The sequence below is a fragment of the Tuber melanosporum genome (genome assembly GCF_000151645.1).
Source record: "Tuber melanosporum whole genome shotgun sequence assembly, scaffold_25, strain Mel28".
Classification (NCBI taxonomy): Eukaryota; Fungi; Ascomycota; class Pezizomycetes; order Pezizales; family Tuberaceae; genus Tuber; species Tuber melanosporum.
The window spans coordinates 713,526-726,481 of record NW_003298919.1 but is presented as its reverse complement, the minus strand read 5'-3'; the positions used below and the strand labels follow the sequence as shown (position 1 = coordinate 726,481).

The window sequence follows — 12,956 nt, the reverse complement described above, 5'->3', positions numbered from 1 at the left end:
ATCCAGCATCTCACAGACACCTGCCATGATCGAGTCTGCCTGGGCCACTGCAGTGTCGGCGTCCTCTGTCTGGATTTCTGGGAGTTGAACTTCCAATGGAGTTGAATTGCCACTGGGGTTTTCCAAGGGACCCTCCTGTTGTCTTCCAGGAGGTGACACCTATCATTCAATAATAGGCAGAGATGATGAGCCCATGGCTGGTGAATGGGCGTGTAAGCTGTCGCCCAAACTAGTCGCTTCCCAGTTGGGCCATCGCCTACGCCCATTGGGGTGTCTCTAGCCATCACCCCACAGGTGGGCAGGACATCCTCAGTCATTAGTGGGGATGGAGAAAGGGGTGTGGCCTCGATTGTCGACGGGAGTACTACAGGCGGAGGGATGGCCAGGCGCCCCTGGTGAACGCCTAAGGGTAGGCCAGGAAGAGTGGGAACAATCTGTTTTTTCCGGCCCTGATTGACGTTGATAGCCCTCAAAAATTGGGAACCAAGGAGAGGAGCAGCAGATCACTTAGAGGGAGATGCCGACCGTGTCTGGTGGCATGTTCCAGAGGCAGGAGGGTGATAGTCCTCATCGTCAGGATCGTCCAGCTTGAACTTCGGGGTTTCGTAAAGAGCCCTTTCAGCTGAGGACATTCTTGCTAGAATGGAGGGAGTCAAGGAGCCGGTCCCGGCAGTGTGGGCCTGGTGGAAGAAGGTGGATATCTTGCTTTGGACAGCCCTAGCAAGGAGGGGAGTAGTGGACCAAGAGCTGGCCTCAACCGTAGTGGCAGTCAGGTTCTCCTAGGCGGGGGGGATGGAGGATTCAGGGACTACAGCCTGAGAATCTTTAGGAGGGGAAGGTACAGGGGCTGGAGAATATTCTGAGCCATAGTCCAAGTTGAACTGAACGAAGAGCCCTGTAGTGGTGTCTCTGTTCAAGCCACATGTGGCTGAACAGCGTCTCCCAATCAGGAAACCTCTCACCAAAATCTCCACTTCTTTCATCGTGGCAACAGTCATGTCACCGACCGTTAGCCGAACCAAATCATCAAACTGCAGGTTTACTGCATTCTGATACCCGTGACAGTGATGAAACTATAGGAAACTAAAGTTCCCTTTGTGTACAACATATGACCGTGTAGTTGTGGGGAGGAGGCCACCGTTAGCCTCAGTAGCAGGCGCAAGAGACAAGGCCGCACAAGCTGTCTCAAGCGAGGAGGAAGGGTTAGAGTCGAACCGAACGGGGGACAACATCCTCAAAGGGGGGGCAGAATCCATGGAGGATGAGGCCGTCGAAGACATCATCCTCACACAAACTATACTCAGTGATTACCGGGACCAGGCCACGGATATCTCACACTGAAGTATCTTCTAAGTGAGAATAACTACTTCTAACCGACCGCCTGAAACGAAAAGTACAAACAAGTAACAGCAGATGAAGTATTTATTGCGAGCGAAATAAGGTAAAGTATTGGTTATGCTTCCTTCCAACACGGAGTACAAGAAGTAGGAAAAGTACTTAGAATTCAATCTAATTTTATTTATACTAGTACCGCCGACACCGGCATACGACCAGTCTCCCCCACACCCCATAAAACAAACTATCTAAAATATACTTCAGCGGACCATTCTATCTCGCAATCGCTCCCCCCAAACATAAATCCTAAAATCACTACCGACATGGGCTCACGGGCGCTCGCAGCAACTATTGCTGCTCCAGATTAACGCGTCTTCCCACCTCGCTACCCAGCCACCGTCTCATACCCTCACCCCTATCCACCTCCAACACAACCTGACCCACATACTCGACTAAGGAAACATACAGTCTGTCCCAACATCCCTCCACCCTCTTATAATGTAGTCCCAGGTCCATGTACCTCTCAGCCAGAACCATCCCACAAAATAAACAACACTCTTCCTTCAACAATCCTTTTGTCTTAGCCTACCGCAAAACTACCAATATTCGAGTTGTGAGGTCCAGCTCATCCCATTGCTGGTGCCGCGAATACCAAAACTGATCGTAACATGTCTGCAAACAGCGGGGCTTCTTCTCAAAGTGCTCGGCGAATGTGGTCCGGTTTTGGGTGGCTGTCGCAGAAATCGCAGTCCCATAATAGGGACAGTCGCATCGTGGCTGGTCGGGCAAAAAGCACCACTTCTTCGGCATGGTCACCAATCCCGGCAGAATACATCCACTGCCATCGTGTCTCTTCTCACACGGGGTGCAGGTCGTGGGGTCCCCTACCGTCGCCAACTGATCACCTTTTTCCATCATCAGTGTACCGTCAAATAGGTTACCTGCTACTACCAATTCCCCGTCCACCTTCTTAACATGCCGGGGAATCCCCAGGCCTAACCACCTGTGACTCACCCACCAGGATTTGTACCGCGATATCGCTGAATCCTTGTATAAGTCCTCGTCAGCAGGGAGTCCTATAGCATAGCGGGGGCACTCAATCCAGGGGCGTCTGTTATCCTTCCCGTCACAGCTGTCATGCCCGACCAAGCCTGTCCTGCTACGAATTCTGAGTAAAACATAGGAATCCATGCGGGTTAGACCGCGTAGATGCGGAGTTGCCCTAGGTTCATGAGCATAATACCCATGTCCCTCCCAGTCATGCCAGGAACCCCATTCTTCTTTTCGTAACTCATGGGCCAAGGCCGCATGCCCGATTCCCAAGCTAACCCCTTCCCAAAGCAGAGGGCGCAATGGATGACCCACGCAGGCCTTAGCTTTTTGGTCTACCATCTCATTGCCATCAATGCCCATGTGTCCCGGAACCCAGCTAATGCTGATGTGGCGGAACGCATTAAGCAGTGGTACCATAACTTCCCACTGTTCAGCCGAATCTCCTTCCGAAAACATGTTGTCTACCAGGGTGAGGGCTGGAATGCAGTCCAGAAACACATGGACTGGGCGCCTCTTGGCTATCTCTTGGGCATATCGGAGCTCACAGACAACCGCAAACAGCTCACACTCAACAATGCTCTAAGACGGGGGAACCAAGCATCCGTCAACACAGGTCAGGGCCCCTTTCTCAAATACCGTCCATGCCACACCAGTCCCTTCAGAGGACTTGGACCCGTCCGTGTATATGACCACATCTGAGGACTTGCACAGATCTGTGTACAATGAATGGTGGCGTGCAGCCATCACCGCCTTGCCTTTCCTGATCGCAATTGTGGAGCGGCGGGTGAGCTCATTGTCTGAGGTCTGTCGGTGTGCCACCATTCCTTCCTGTTTCCAACCGAGCCGTATCTCACCGAACCATGGGTGTTGATCACAGTATCGGTAGTTAATAAATCGGCTGTAGCATCTGCGCTGCAGATACCTCCCTTGAATGGCAACAGGTGGTGTTCCGAACTCAGCCAGCAGTATATTGTTAGCCAGCTTCATTGGGGTCCGGAAAACTGATCTGAGGCAGTTGTTGATGTGGACCTGAATCTGTTTCATATACGACCCGTGGTCGGTTACAAATTCAAGCCCGTAATAAACAGTCGGAAGGTAGGCTCCCTGCACCAAGCGGTAAGTCTCCCACACACCTAGCCCACCAACACTCCCAAACATTCTCCCTAATACCGAAATCCTTCTCCTAACACCCAACCCCCTTTCCAACCAGTACTTTACATGAGAAGAAAAGTTAAGAAATATATTAAACCTATACCTAAGAACCTGCAAATGTTCAAAAGGAAAAACCATTTCTCCCAACAACTCCATTCCTCCCCATGCCCTGTCCTCAAACCCAATCCACTGGGTCTTGAGGGCACTAAACCCCATTCCCCTAGCCCTTGCTATACGATCACAGTCTGCAAAAATTTCCCCCGCATGGTACTGGGCAGTGTTACAAGAATCTGCTGCTACCATGATGACCCCGCCATCAATGTATGAGATCACCAATTGTCGGACCCCAGGGGGGTATCGCATTCGTGGTATGAATATATCCGCCACATAGGCCCCAAAGAGAAAAGGAGAGAGAGGCGAGCCCTGAGGTACCCCTTTGCTGACATAGTAGTTCTTGGAGACACATCCATTAAACCGAAAACGAATCGACCTACAGGAAGTCCATCTTCACACCCACTGACACAAGTTCGACGGACACCCCCGGGCAACCAGGAAGTCTGACAGGAGGTCAACATTAATGTTATCGAATCCCACTTCAATGTCCATAGACAAAATCAGTCGTTTATAGCCCTCATCATGCCATAGGAATTCAAAGACCACTGCCATAGCATCATGAACCCCCCTCTTTCGGCGAGAACCAAACTGTGTCTCCCCTAGGTCAAGACACATGGCCAGCCTCAGCAGGACCACGGGTTCTGCAAACCTTTGCAGGTGTCGGGAGGAGGTGTATCATTCTCCATAACTTGACAACATCGTATCTGGGTTTGTCAATCTTTGGTATGAGCACTACCTCTGCCCAATTCCAATCTGGAATATCGTGACACAGCCCATAGTCAATTAGACATCTCAGAGTCGTTGTATCCCTCCGCTTCCAGAACCGTATGAAAGGATATCCGATATCATCCTCGCCTGGACTCGTGTTCGTAGGGGACCTAGCAAGAGCGATCTCCATTTCCTGAGCGCTATCCATATCAATCATGGAGTCCTTCCAAGGAGCAGGATCGCCAGGGAATAGCTGTTGTGCGATCAGGTCGCTGATGTCCGAATACGTTGTAGCGTAGGACCCATCTGATCAGGCTATGGAGGGAAGTGTTCGCTTGGCTTCCAATTTTCATACCAGCCGAAATATGTCCGGGTCCTGACTCTCAGCTATCTTGGCCCTGATGTGTTCGAACCTGGTCCTTAACAGGCAACCCCGGTAAACACACCTGACCAGTTTGTAGTCCTCTGCCCGCTACGCCTTGCGCTTCAAGTATCATCGTAGCCGAGCCACATCCAACCTCATCGTTTCCAACTCCGGTGTCCACCACTCACACTGACCTCTGCCAATGGAGGCCCATGGGAGTGTGTCCACCACACGCTTCACACCTTCCTACAACTTCTCATCTCCCACCTCTTTAAGGGTGTCTAACTGTTTCCCAACCTTTTCCCAGACTGCTTTTTTCCAAGCCGGCCTCCGACGCATAATGTTGTCAGGGAGATCCACCTTCAGCTTCAGAGCTTGAGCACTATGCTCACAGCCAGCAGCGTCCATGTATCGATGTCGGACATAAGGTGCTCGGTGCAGGTAAAGGTCGATTCTGGAAATATCCCGAAAGGTCGGCACTGTTGGTAGTACTATATTCATATCACGAGCTGGGGCTGTGAACCACTGTTTCAGCCACTGTCCTCCTGTACTGTTATGGTCCGCGTTGGGGTCCCAGTCTTGATGCCAGGCGTTGAATTCCCCAAACACAATGTCCGGTTCCCCAAGCTCATCCAACCATCGAACAAACTGGTCTTCGGTATAGCCGGGTCGAAAGTAAACTCCAGCGAGTACCTTCTTTGCCCCTTTTTCCCAATACCCAATCCGTGTACTACATTCCCCATGCCCCACCACCTCAAACAGCCTACAAATGTGGGACCGAACAAATACCTCAACACCTGATCTTTCAACAAAGGAAAACAAATCCCACCTATCAACATCTACTGGTACATGTTGTCCCTCCCGATCAACAGGCGGTTCAATAATAAACAACAAATCAACAAAAGAAAATAAATCAAACACCAGCGCCCGATTCTGACTACTCCTCCCCACGTTTAATGCCAATGTCGTATTAAGCATTAAAAGGGGGCCTCGACTGATCCACTCAGGCCGCAGGGGCCAGAGGCATAGGCGAAGCCCGTATCCGGATCCTGAGCAACCCAACTCATTACCTCATCAAGGGGTTTGGTGGCGGTGCCAGCCCTGGTTTTTAAAATTCCGTGTGCTGGAGAGGGAGAAGGCCATTCCAGTTCCTTACCCTTGGCCTTTTCCCACTTACGGCGGGGAGTCTCATCTTCCTCATCACTGCTGATTTCGACCAGCCTGGGTGTCGGGGACCTCCCATGGCTGCGGCTTCTTTTCCTCCCATTCCCTCTTGTCCTCCTACCCTGTTGTTCTCGGTTTTTGACAGGTTCCTTGGTGGGTTTTGTCGGTGCGGTAGTTCCTGGTCTAGCAGGCAAGGAAGGTGGAGTTGGTGATGACGATTTGATACCCAGGCATCACTCATATCCTGTAAAGTGGTCTATTCGGTCGTACAACCAACACTATCTCCTGGTATGTCCACATGCCTGGCCCACTCCTCCGAGACACGCCAGCTTGCTGCACATGTGCTCTCTAGAGAAATGCTCTCCGAAGCAGAACCGGCACCGAGTGGGGTGGCCACATGTCGCTTCGAAGTGGCCGGTTTCCAAGCACCTACTGCACACCTTAAGGGGGTGATGCTCTTCAAAAACTCTGACATTGCGGGCACCTCCTCGCAACCAAATCTTTCCCTCCGCCAGTCTTTCCTTAATGGCCTCATTGTTTTCCACCACAAATCGGATGCCACAACTTGTAACATTAGCCTGCCTCATGGCGTGTATGGATCCCATAATATCGGGCCGGGAAACAGTAACTACACCAGTATTGGATTGCTCCAGATCAGTGCGAAGGCCATCAAAGGCCGCGCTTCCAGTCCCTCCTTCCACCCTCCAAATCGATCCTCATCCTGTGTCAGCAAGTGGGACACCAGAAACAAAAATCTTTACCTTTTCCAGGTTCCTCTGGAACTCAAACTCTGGGAGTGACAATTCTCTAAGCAGATTGAGCCTGGCCTTATCCAACCTGTTGCCTAGCTCTGTCACGGAGTGTGCCGCCAAGGTCAGGAAGATGCATCCAATTTCTGGCCAGACGTGTCCTGTGCGAATATAAGGAGCATTTTCCTGAATCTTTGCCTGATTGGAAAAGGTCGTATTAATCTGATTTCAGATTGCCTCAATATCGACACTCTTTGGCAGGGCAACCTTCCTCCGGGTGGCGAAGCGCATGGTGATATGCCTCCCTCTAGCATTCGGGGTTGGTGACAAGCGCAGTGGTGGTGGTACCGAGTTTAGTGGGTCTGGGGGCCCCATTAGTACCCGTCGGTATTCCTGTCGTGTCTGAGCTGCGGCTATTTTGACACTGGCCAGGTCTGCTGGCCCAAATTGAGCCGCCGTAGCCACAGGTGTCGCATCCTTTGGAGCAGATTCCTGTTTATCAGCCTTTTCCTGAGTCTTGGCCAGGATCGCCGCCTCTCTTTCTTCACCAGATCCTCTTGCAGCCTTTCTTCTCCTTTTAGCAGCACCTCTCAGGCGTCTACCATGCTTCCTTCGTTCTTTCTTCTTATCTTCTTCCTCCTCCTCCTCCTCCTCTTCCCAGTGAACAGACTTGCCTTCACCACCACAGGCTACTCACAGGACTACCCCCCTTCGCTGGAGGAGCTACCACTGCTGCTGGACTGGTGGGATGAGGCCGCTGATGTGGGCCTGGCAGGACGTACCCATTCCTGTGGGCCAGCAGGGGGCTTGGGCACGTATGCCATTCGTTTTACTACCTCTGTAAAAGAGGCTTTAGCAGTAGGAGCCTCCATAGAGGCCTCCTTTCTCTTAGGAGTAGGAGGTGGTAGGGTTGGCTCCGAAGAGACAGCGGAGGTGCTGTGAGGTACAGCAGGGTGGGGGTGACGACAGGGGGACAACTTTACCTGAAGGGCTTCAATTTCCTCCCCTTGTCTGCCAACAATGTCGGTCAGTGCTTTTACTGCCCGTTCTAAGACATGAACTCAACTCCAGTAGTTTATCCCGTTTCTTGGACCTTCATCGTCAAAGGTGGGGCCACTGTTCATCCAAGTTCGTACGTCCTGTACTGTGTCGTCTTCAATCGACTCGAACTCCGAGGAGAGGAGAGGTTGAGTATTGCCAGACCGGATGTCCTCTAGGCCCTCCAGCATGGATATGATTACACTACCTAAGCGTGGCCCGGGTGAGGGAGTCCTACCAGCATCCAGCATTTCACAGACACCTGCCATGATTGAGTCTGCCTGGGCTACCACAGCGTCAGCGTCCTCTGGTTGGGTTTCTGGGAGCTGAACTTCCAATGGGGTTGAATCGCCACTGGGGATTTCCGAGGCGTCCTCCATTTAGCCTGCGGGAGGTGACACCCATCGTCCAACAATAGGTGGAGGTGATGAGCCCATGGCTGGTGAAGGAGCATGTAATCTGTCGCCTAAACCAGTTGCTTCCGAGTTACGCCCATCATCCAACTCCATAGGGGTGTCCCTGGCTAGTACCTTAGAGGTGGGTAGGACATCCTTAGTTATCAGCGCGGATGGAGAAGGGTGTGTGGCCTCGATTGTCGATGGGAGCACCACAGGCGGTGGGATAGCCAGTCACCCATAGTGAACGTCTAGGGGCAGGCCAGGAAGAGCAGAAACCATCTGTTTTTTCCATCCCTCATTGATGTTGATAGCCCTCAAAAATTGGGGACCAAGGAGAGGAGCAGCAGATCGCTTAGTGGGACATGCCGATTGTGTCCGGCGGCGTGTTCCAGAGGCAGGAGGGTTATAGTCCTCGTCATTAGGGTCGTCCAGTTTGAGCTTCGGGGTTTCATAAAGATCCCTGTCGACTGAAGACATTCCTGCTAGGAAGGAGGGAGTAGAGGAGCCGGTCGCGGTATTGTGGGCCTGGCGGAAGAAGCTGGGCATCTTGCTTTGGACAGCCCTAGTGAGGGAAGGAGTAGTGGACCAAGAGCTGGCCTCGACCGTAGCGGCAGTCGAGTTGTCCTTGGTGGGGGAGGCGGAGGTTTCAGGGACTACAGCCTGAGAATCTTTAGGAGGGGAAGGTACGGGGGCTGGAGAGTATTCCAAGCCATGGTCTGAGTTGAACCGAACGAAGAGCCCTGTGGTAGTGTCTTTGTCCAAGCCACACATGGCTGAACAGCCTCTCCCGATCAGGAAACCTCTCACCAAAACCTCCACTTCATTCATCGTGGCAACAGTTGCATCAGCAACCGTTTGCCAAACCAAGTCATCAAACTGCGAGTTCACCGCATTCTGACACCCATGGCAGTGGTGAAACCGTAGAAAACTAAAGTTCCCTTTGGGTGCAACATACGACCGTGTAGTTGTGGGGATGAGGCCACGGTCAGCCTCAGTAGCAGGCACAAGAGACAAGGCCATACAGGCTGTCTCAAGCGAGGAGGAGGGGTTGGAGTCAAACCGAACGAGAGACAACATCCTCGAAGGGGGGGGGAGAATCCCTGGAAGAGGAGACTGTCGAAGATGCCATCCTTGCCCAAACTATACTCAGTGATTACCAGGACCAAGCCACGGATATCTCACACTGAAGTACCTTCTAAGCGAGAACAACTACTTCTAACTGACCGCCCGAAACGATTAACACAAACAATTAACAGTAGATGAAGTATTTATCGTGAGCAAAATAAGGTAAAGTATTGGTTATGCTCACTTCCGACATGGAGTGCAAGAAGTAGGAAAAGTACTTAGAACAATGCATGAAGAACCTATCCTCCTCAGCCACATCGGTCTCCCTATATAGTATTCTTCCCACTCATAGTCATATGACCAAAAGTAGTCACATGTGCAAAACCAAATCATAACAAACTAATCATGTGACCAAAGTGGTCACACGCTCAAAACTCATGACCTCATAGCAAGGTCATGTGTAAAAACTCGTAAACCAATCATGACACAATAAACAAGTCATATGACTCGAATGAGTCATATGCGTGAAACCCATGACATCATAACGAGGTCATGTGCAAAACCTAAATCATATGTACAAGGCATACCTGCAAGGTACACTCACAAGGCATACTCACCAGGAGCACATCTCATGACTCATAATCAAGTCATGTGCGAAATATAACAAATTATAACATAATAAGTCATATGACCCAAATGAGTCATATGCATGAAACAATAACATACCTATGACTCAAAATCATGAGTTATGTAAAAACCTTTTCTGTGCCAAGCCACATTCGTGACATAATCTGCATTGTAGCTGAAATCAAGTAACTGGTAAGCAGTTTTCTTTGCTTGAGTGGCATGGCATAGTTGGACTTTATTCAGTTACGCAATTGGACCACTGATGCCTTTTCACTACATTTCAGTAGACAATGACAGACTCTACTTAACTTTTGTAGATGATATTCATAATTATCATCCTAGTTACTACTATCAGACTATCTGTATCTCTTATTCCAAACTTGATGTACATACCTTTACCTCACTCAACTCATCAGTACTCATCTTATCAGAGTATGCATCACTTAAGTAACTGGACTCTAAACCACCTTGTTTACTCCTAGGTCATTCTGAGTCTATAATACAATATCCTTTATCTCTAACTTTGGGAAACTTACTATCACTTTCATCATTCCAATCGCTATTATCTGAGTTCCACATTGTAACCAATTTAAACTTGGTAAGAGAGATTTATGGGGGAATTGAAAGTATCAATTGAAACAAATTGAGAACAGTAAAATAATATTGTAATAGTAATAGAGATGGAAGAGGATCCTAAAGCTAGCCTTATTCTATAGCAATTATAATTCAGAAATTAGGGATTTGGAATAGGTTTGTACTTTCACATATTGCTTATTCATCATCAGGATTTAAGAAGTACTTCATGCAATACATTTTTACAGAAAAAGTATCTTGACTTTAATAACAAATAAAACATGTATCAAGTGCTCATTTGATTCAAAAAAAGGTTCTACATGTAGCCAGAGAGCTGTAGTTTTTTTCTATAGAAAAATATTATTTTTGAGATATTTCATATTTTTCTACATAAAACATGCTACAGAGGTCGTTGGAGCTTCTAGAATATTTTCTGAGCTATTGGAAGTATGCTCTAAAGGTCTATCTAGGTGGTTATACCAAAATAAATTTTTAAGAGTTAAGTGCTCATATGCTGGTTTTAATAAAAACACACTCATTTTACTCAAACCCTTTCCGATTCACATATACTTTATAAGAATATTGGCAAATTCTCAGGATTGAACACATTCATCCTTATATTTTACCTATTTATAATATGGTTTTCCATGGTCGTAATTATGTTTCTTCCTATTATTTCTGTCTATTATATAAAGTTTACACAAAGAATGCAAACTTGTATATATAGATGCTACTACCCACTTCATTTACAAAGAATTAAGGACAAGAATCTCTACCAATCTGCCTTCATATCTTTTACCTTCTCACTAGAAATGTAACCATAATATCCTCTTAATATTATGTACGTATAGTCTGTATTACTATTAAGATTGTACCATTTAGAAATTCAATATACCATACATGCTGATATGACCTGTATACCTTAGCCAGTCTTAGAGCATATTAAATAAACAGAATATTTCTTCTTCCTCATTTCCTTATATTAAGAACTCCTCATATTTACCATTTTTAAGAGAGTATATAGAGAAGAAACACCTGCTACACAATAGTTATACAAATCCTTTTTCATGCCTCTACTTGTTTTAGATATTAGGAAATATGCTATTTCCAAAAATAATATTACAAAAAATAGCTATGTACTACACTAGCTTCAAATTTGAAAATAAAATAAAATTTCTAGATAATGTTAGGATTACTTTTTTTTTTTAAAGTAGTGACATGGGAGTGCTGGGTGATAATGGAGGAATAAAGCTTAAAATTGGATGGTATGGGAGACCTCTACCGTAATAATAAAGCATTCGCTGGCAAATGGCAACGAGTGATAATGGGGAGTAACTGGCGTGGCAAACCAAATTTAGCACACCTGAGGCCCCAGCATGACAACCGATCCCAACCGTTCCACTCAGAGCCTCTAAACGCAGGGACCAAGCTTCCGATAGCTTAACCCCCAAGTTGGTGCGAGCCTAGCCGGCTCTTGCCGACCGGTTGTGGAATTTGGTGTTTATTTCGACTGCCCTTCACCCCCTTCCTTTCACTTCAAGTAATTTCTCATTCTCATTCTGTCCTTTGCTGGGTTTGCAATATCTAGACATGTCTCTGCTTTTACGAAGTGCAAATGGGTTCATTCGGGGTGGGAAGAAGGTAACTTATATGCAGTACTATAAAGGGCTTGTAATGACATCACGGAATTGGGCTAATGTTGGACCCCTAGCATTTATTCTTACTGACACGGACGTTCGCGACTACTTCGAGGAGGTTCGAAATTAATAAAAGTACTTCCTTATCTCCTTCCCTCTTCAAGTTCCGACTGACAATATGCCACCGCCAGTCTACCCCTCGGCGACGGAAGCCATCAAAGACCTAACATCCGACTCCACCCTCCTAGCCGGTGGCTTCGGCCTCTGCGGTGTTCCGGACACCCTGATAGGCGCACTGCGCTCTAAACCATCGATCAGAAACCTGACCGCAGTATCCAACAACGCTGGTGTCGACGGCTCCGGCCTGGGAATCCTGCTTGCCTCGGGCCAGATCTCGAAAATGATCGCCTCTTACGTGGGAGAGAACAAGACCTTTGAGCAAAAGTACCTCACGGGAGAAATCGAACTGGAACTCACCCCGCAGGGCACACTTGCTGAGCGCTGTCGTGCCGGTGGGGCAGGTATCCCCGCATTCTACACCCCAGCGGCGTTCGGCACCGTAGTCCAAACCGGCGAATTGCCGGTCCGGTATAACCCCGATGGCACAGTCGCGGCCTACAGCAAACCGCGCGAAGTCCGAGTCTTTGATGGCAAGAGCTACGTGATGGAAGAAGCCATCCGGGGCGACGTCGCGTTCGTCAAAGCCTGGAAAGCGGATTCTCTAGGAAACTGTCAATTCCGGTTCTCCGCAGCCAACTTCAACGGCGCCATGGGACGGAACGCGACGCTCACCGTCGTCGAAGCGGAGAACATTGTGCCGGTTGGCGGTATCGATCCGGCAGCCGTGCACCTACCTGGGATATACGTCGACCGCGTAATTCAATCCACAACCCCAAAGAACATCGAGAGACGATCCACCGTCTCGAAGGACGCAGAAGAGCAGTCCGCAACACGCTAGGCACCACGCTGAGTACAACTA

General features: G+C 48.8%; 1 protein-coding gene across 1 annotated transcript in view; it reads left to right on the top strand.

Moving 5' to 3' along the window:
* Positions 1-11,930: 11,930 nt before the first annotated feature.
* GSTUM_00006290001 (uncharacterized protein) overlaps positions 11,931-12,956 on the top strand; it is a gene marked incomplete at its 5' end in the record, with an annotated part of 2,132 nt that continues 1,106 nt past the window's right edge. The window contains 3 exons of the mRNA XM_002838460.2: positions 11,931-11,981; positions 12,052-12,112; positions 12,169-12,896. Of these exons, the coding sequence (XP_002838506.1) occupies positions 11,931-11,981; positions 12,052-12,112; positions 12,169-12,896 (840 nt within the window). The remainder of the gene's footprint in view (positions 11,982-12,051; positions 12,113-12,168; positions 12,897-12,956) is intronic.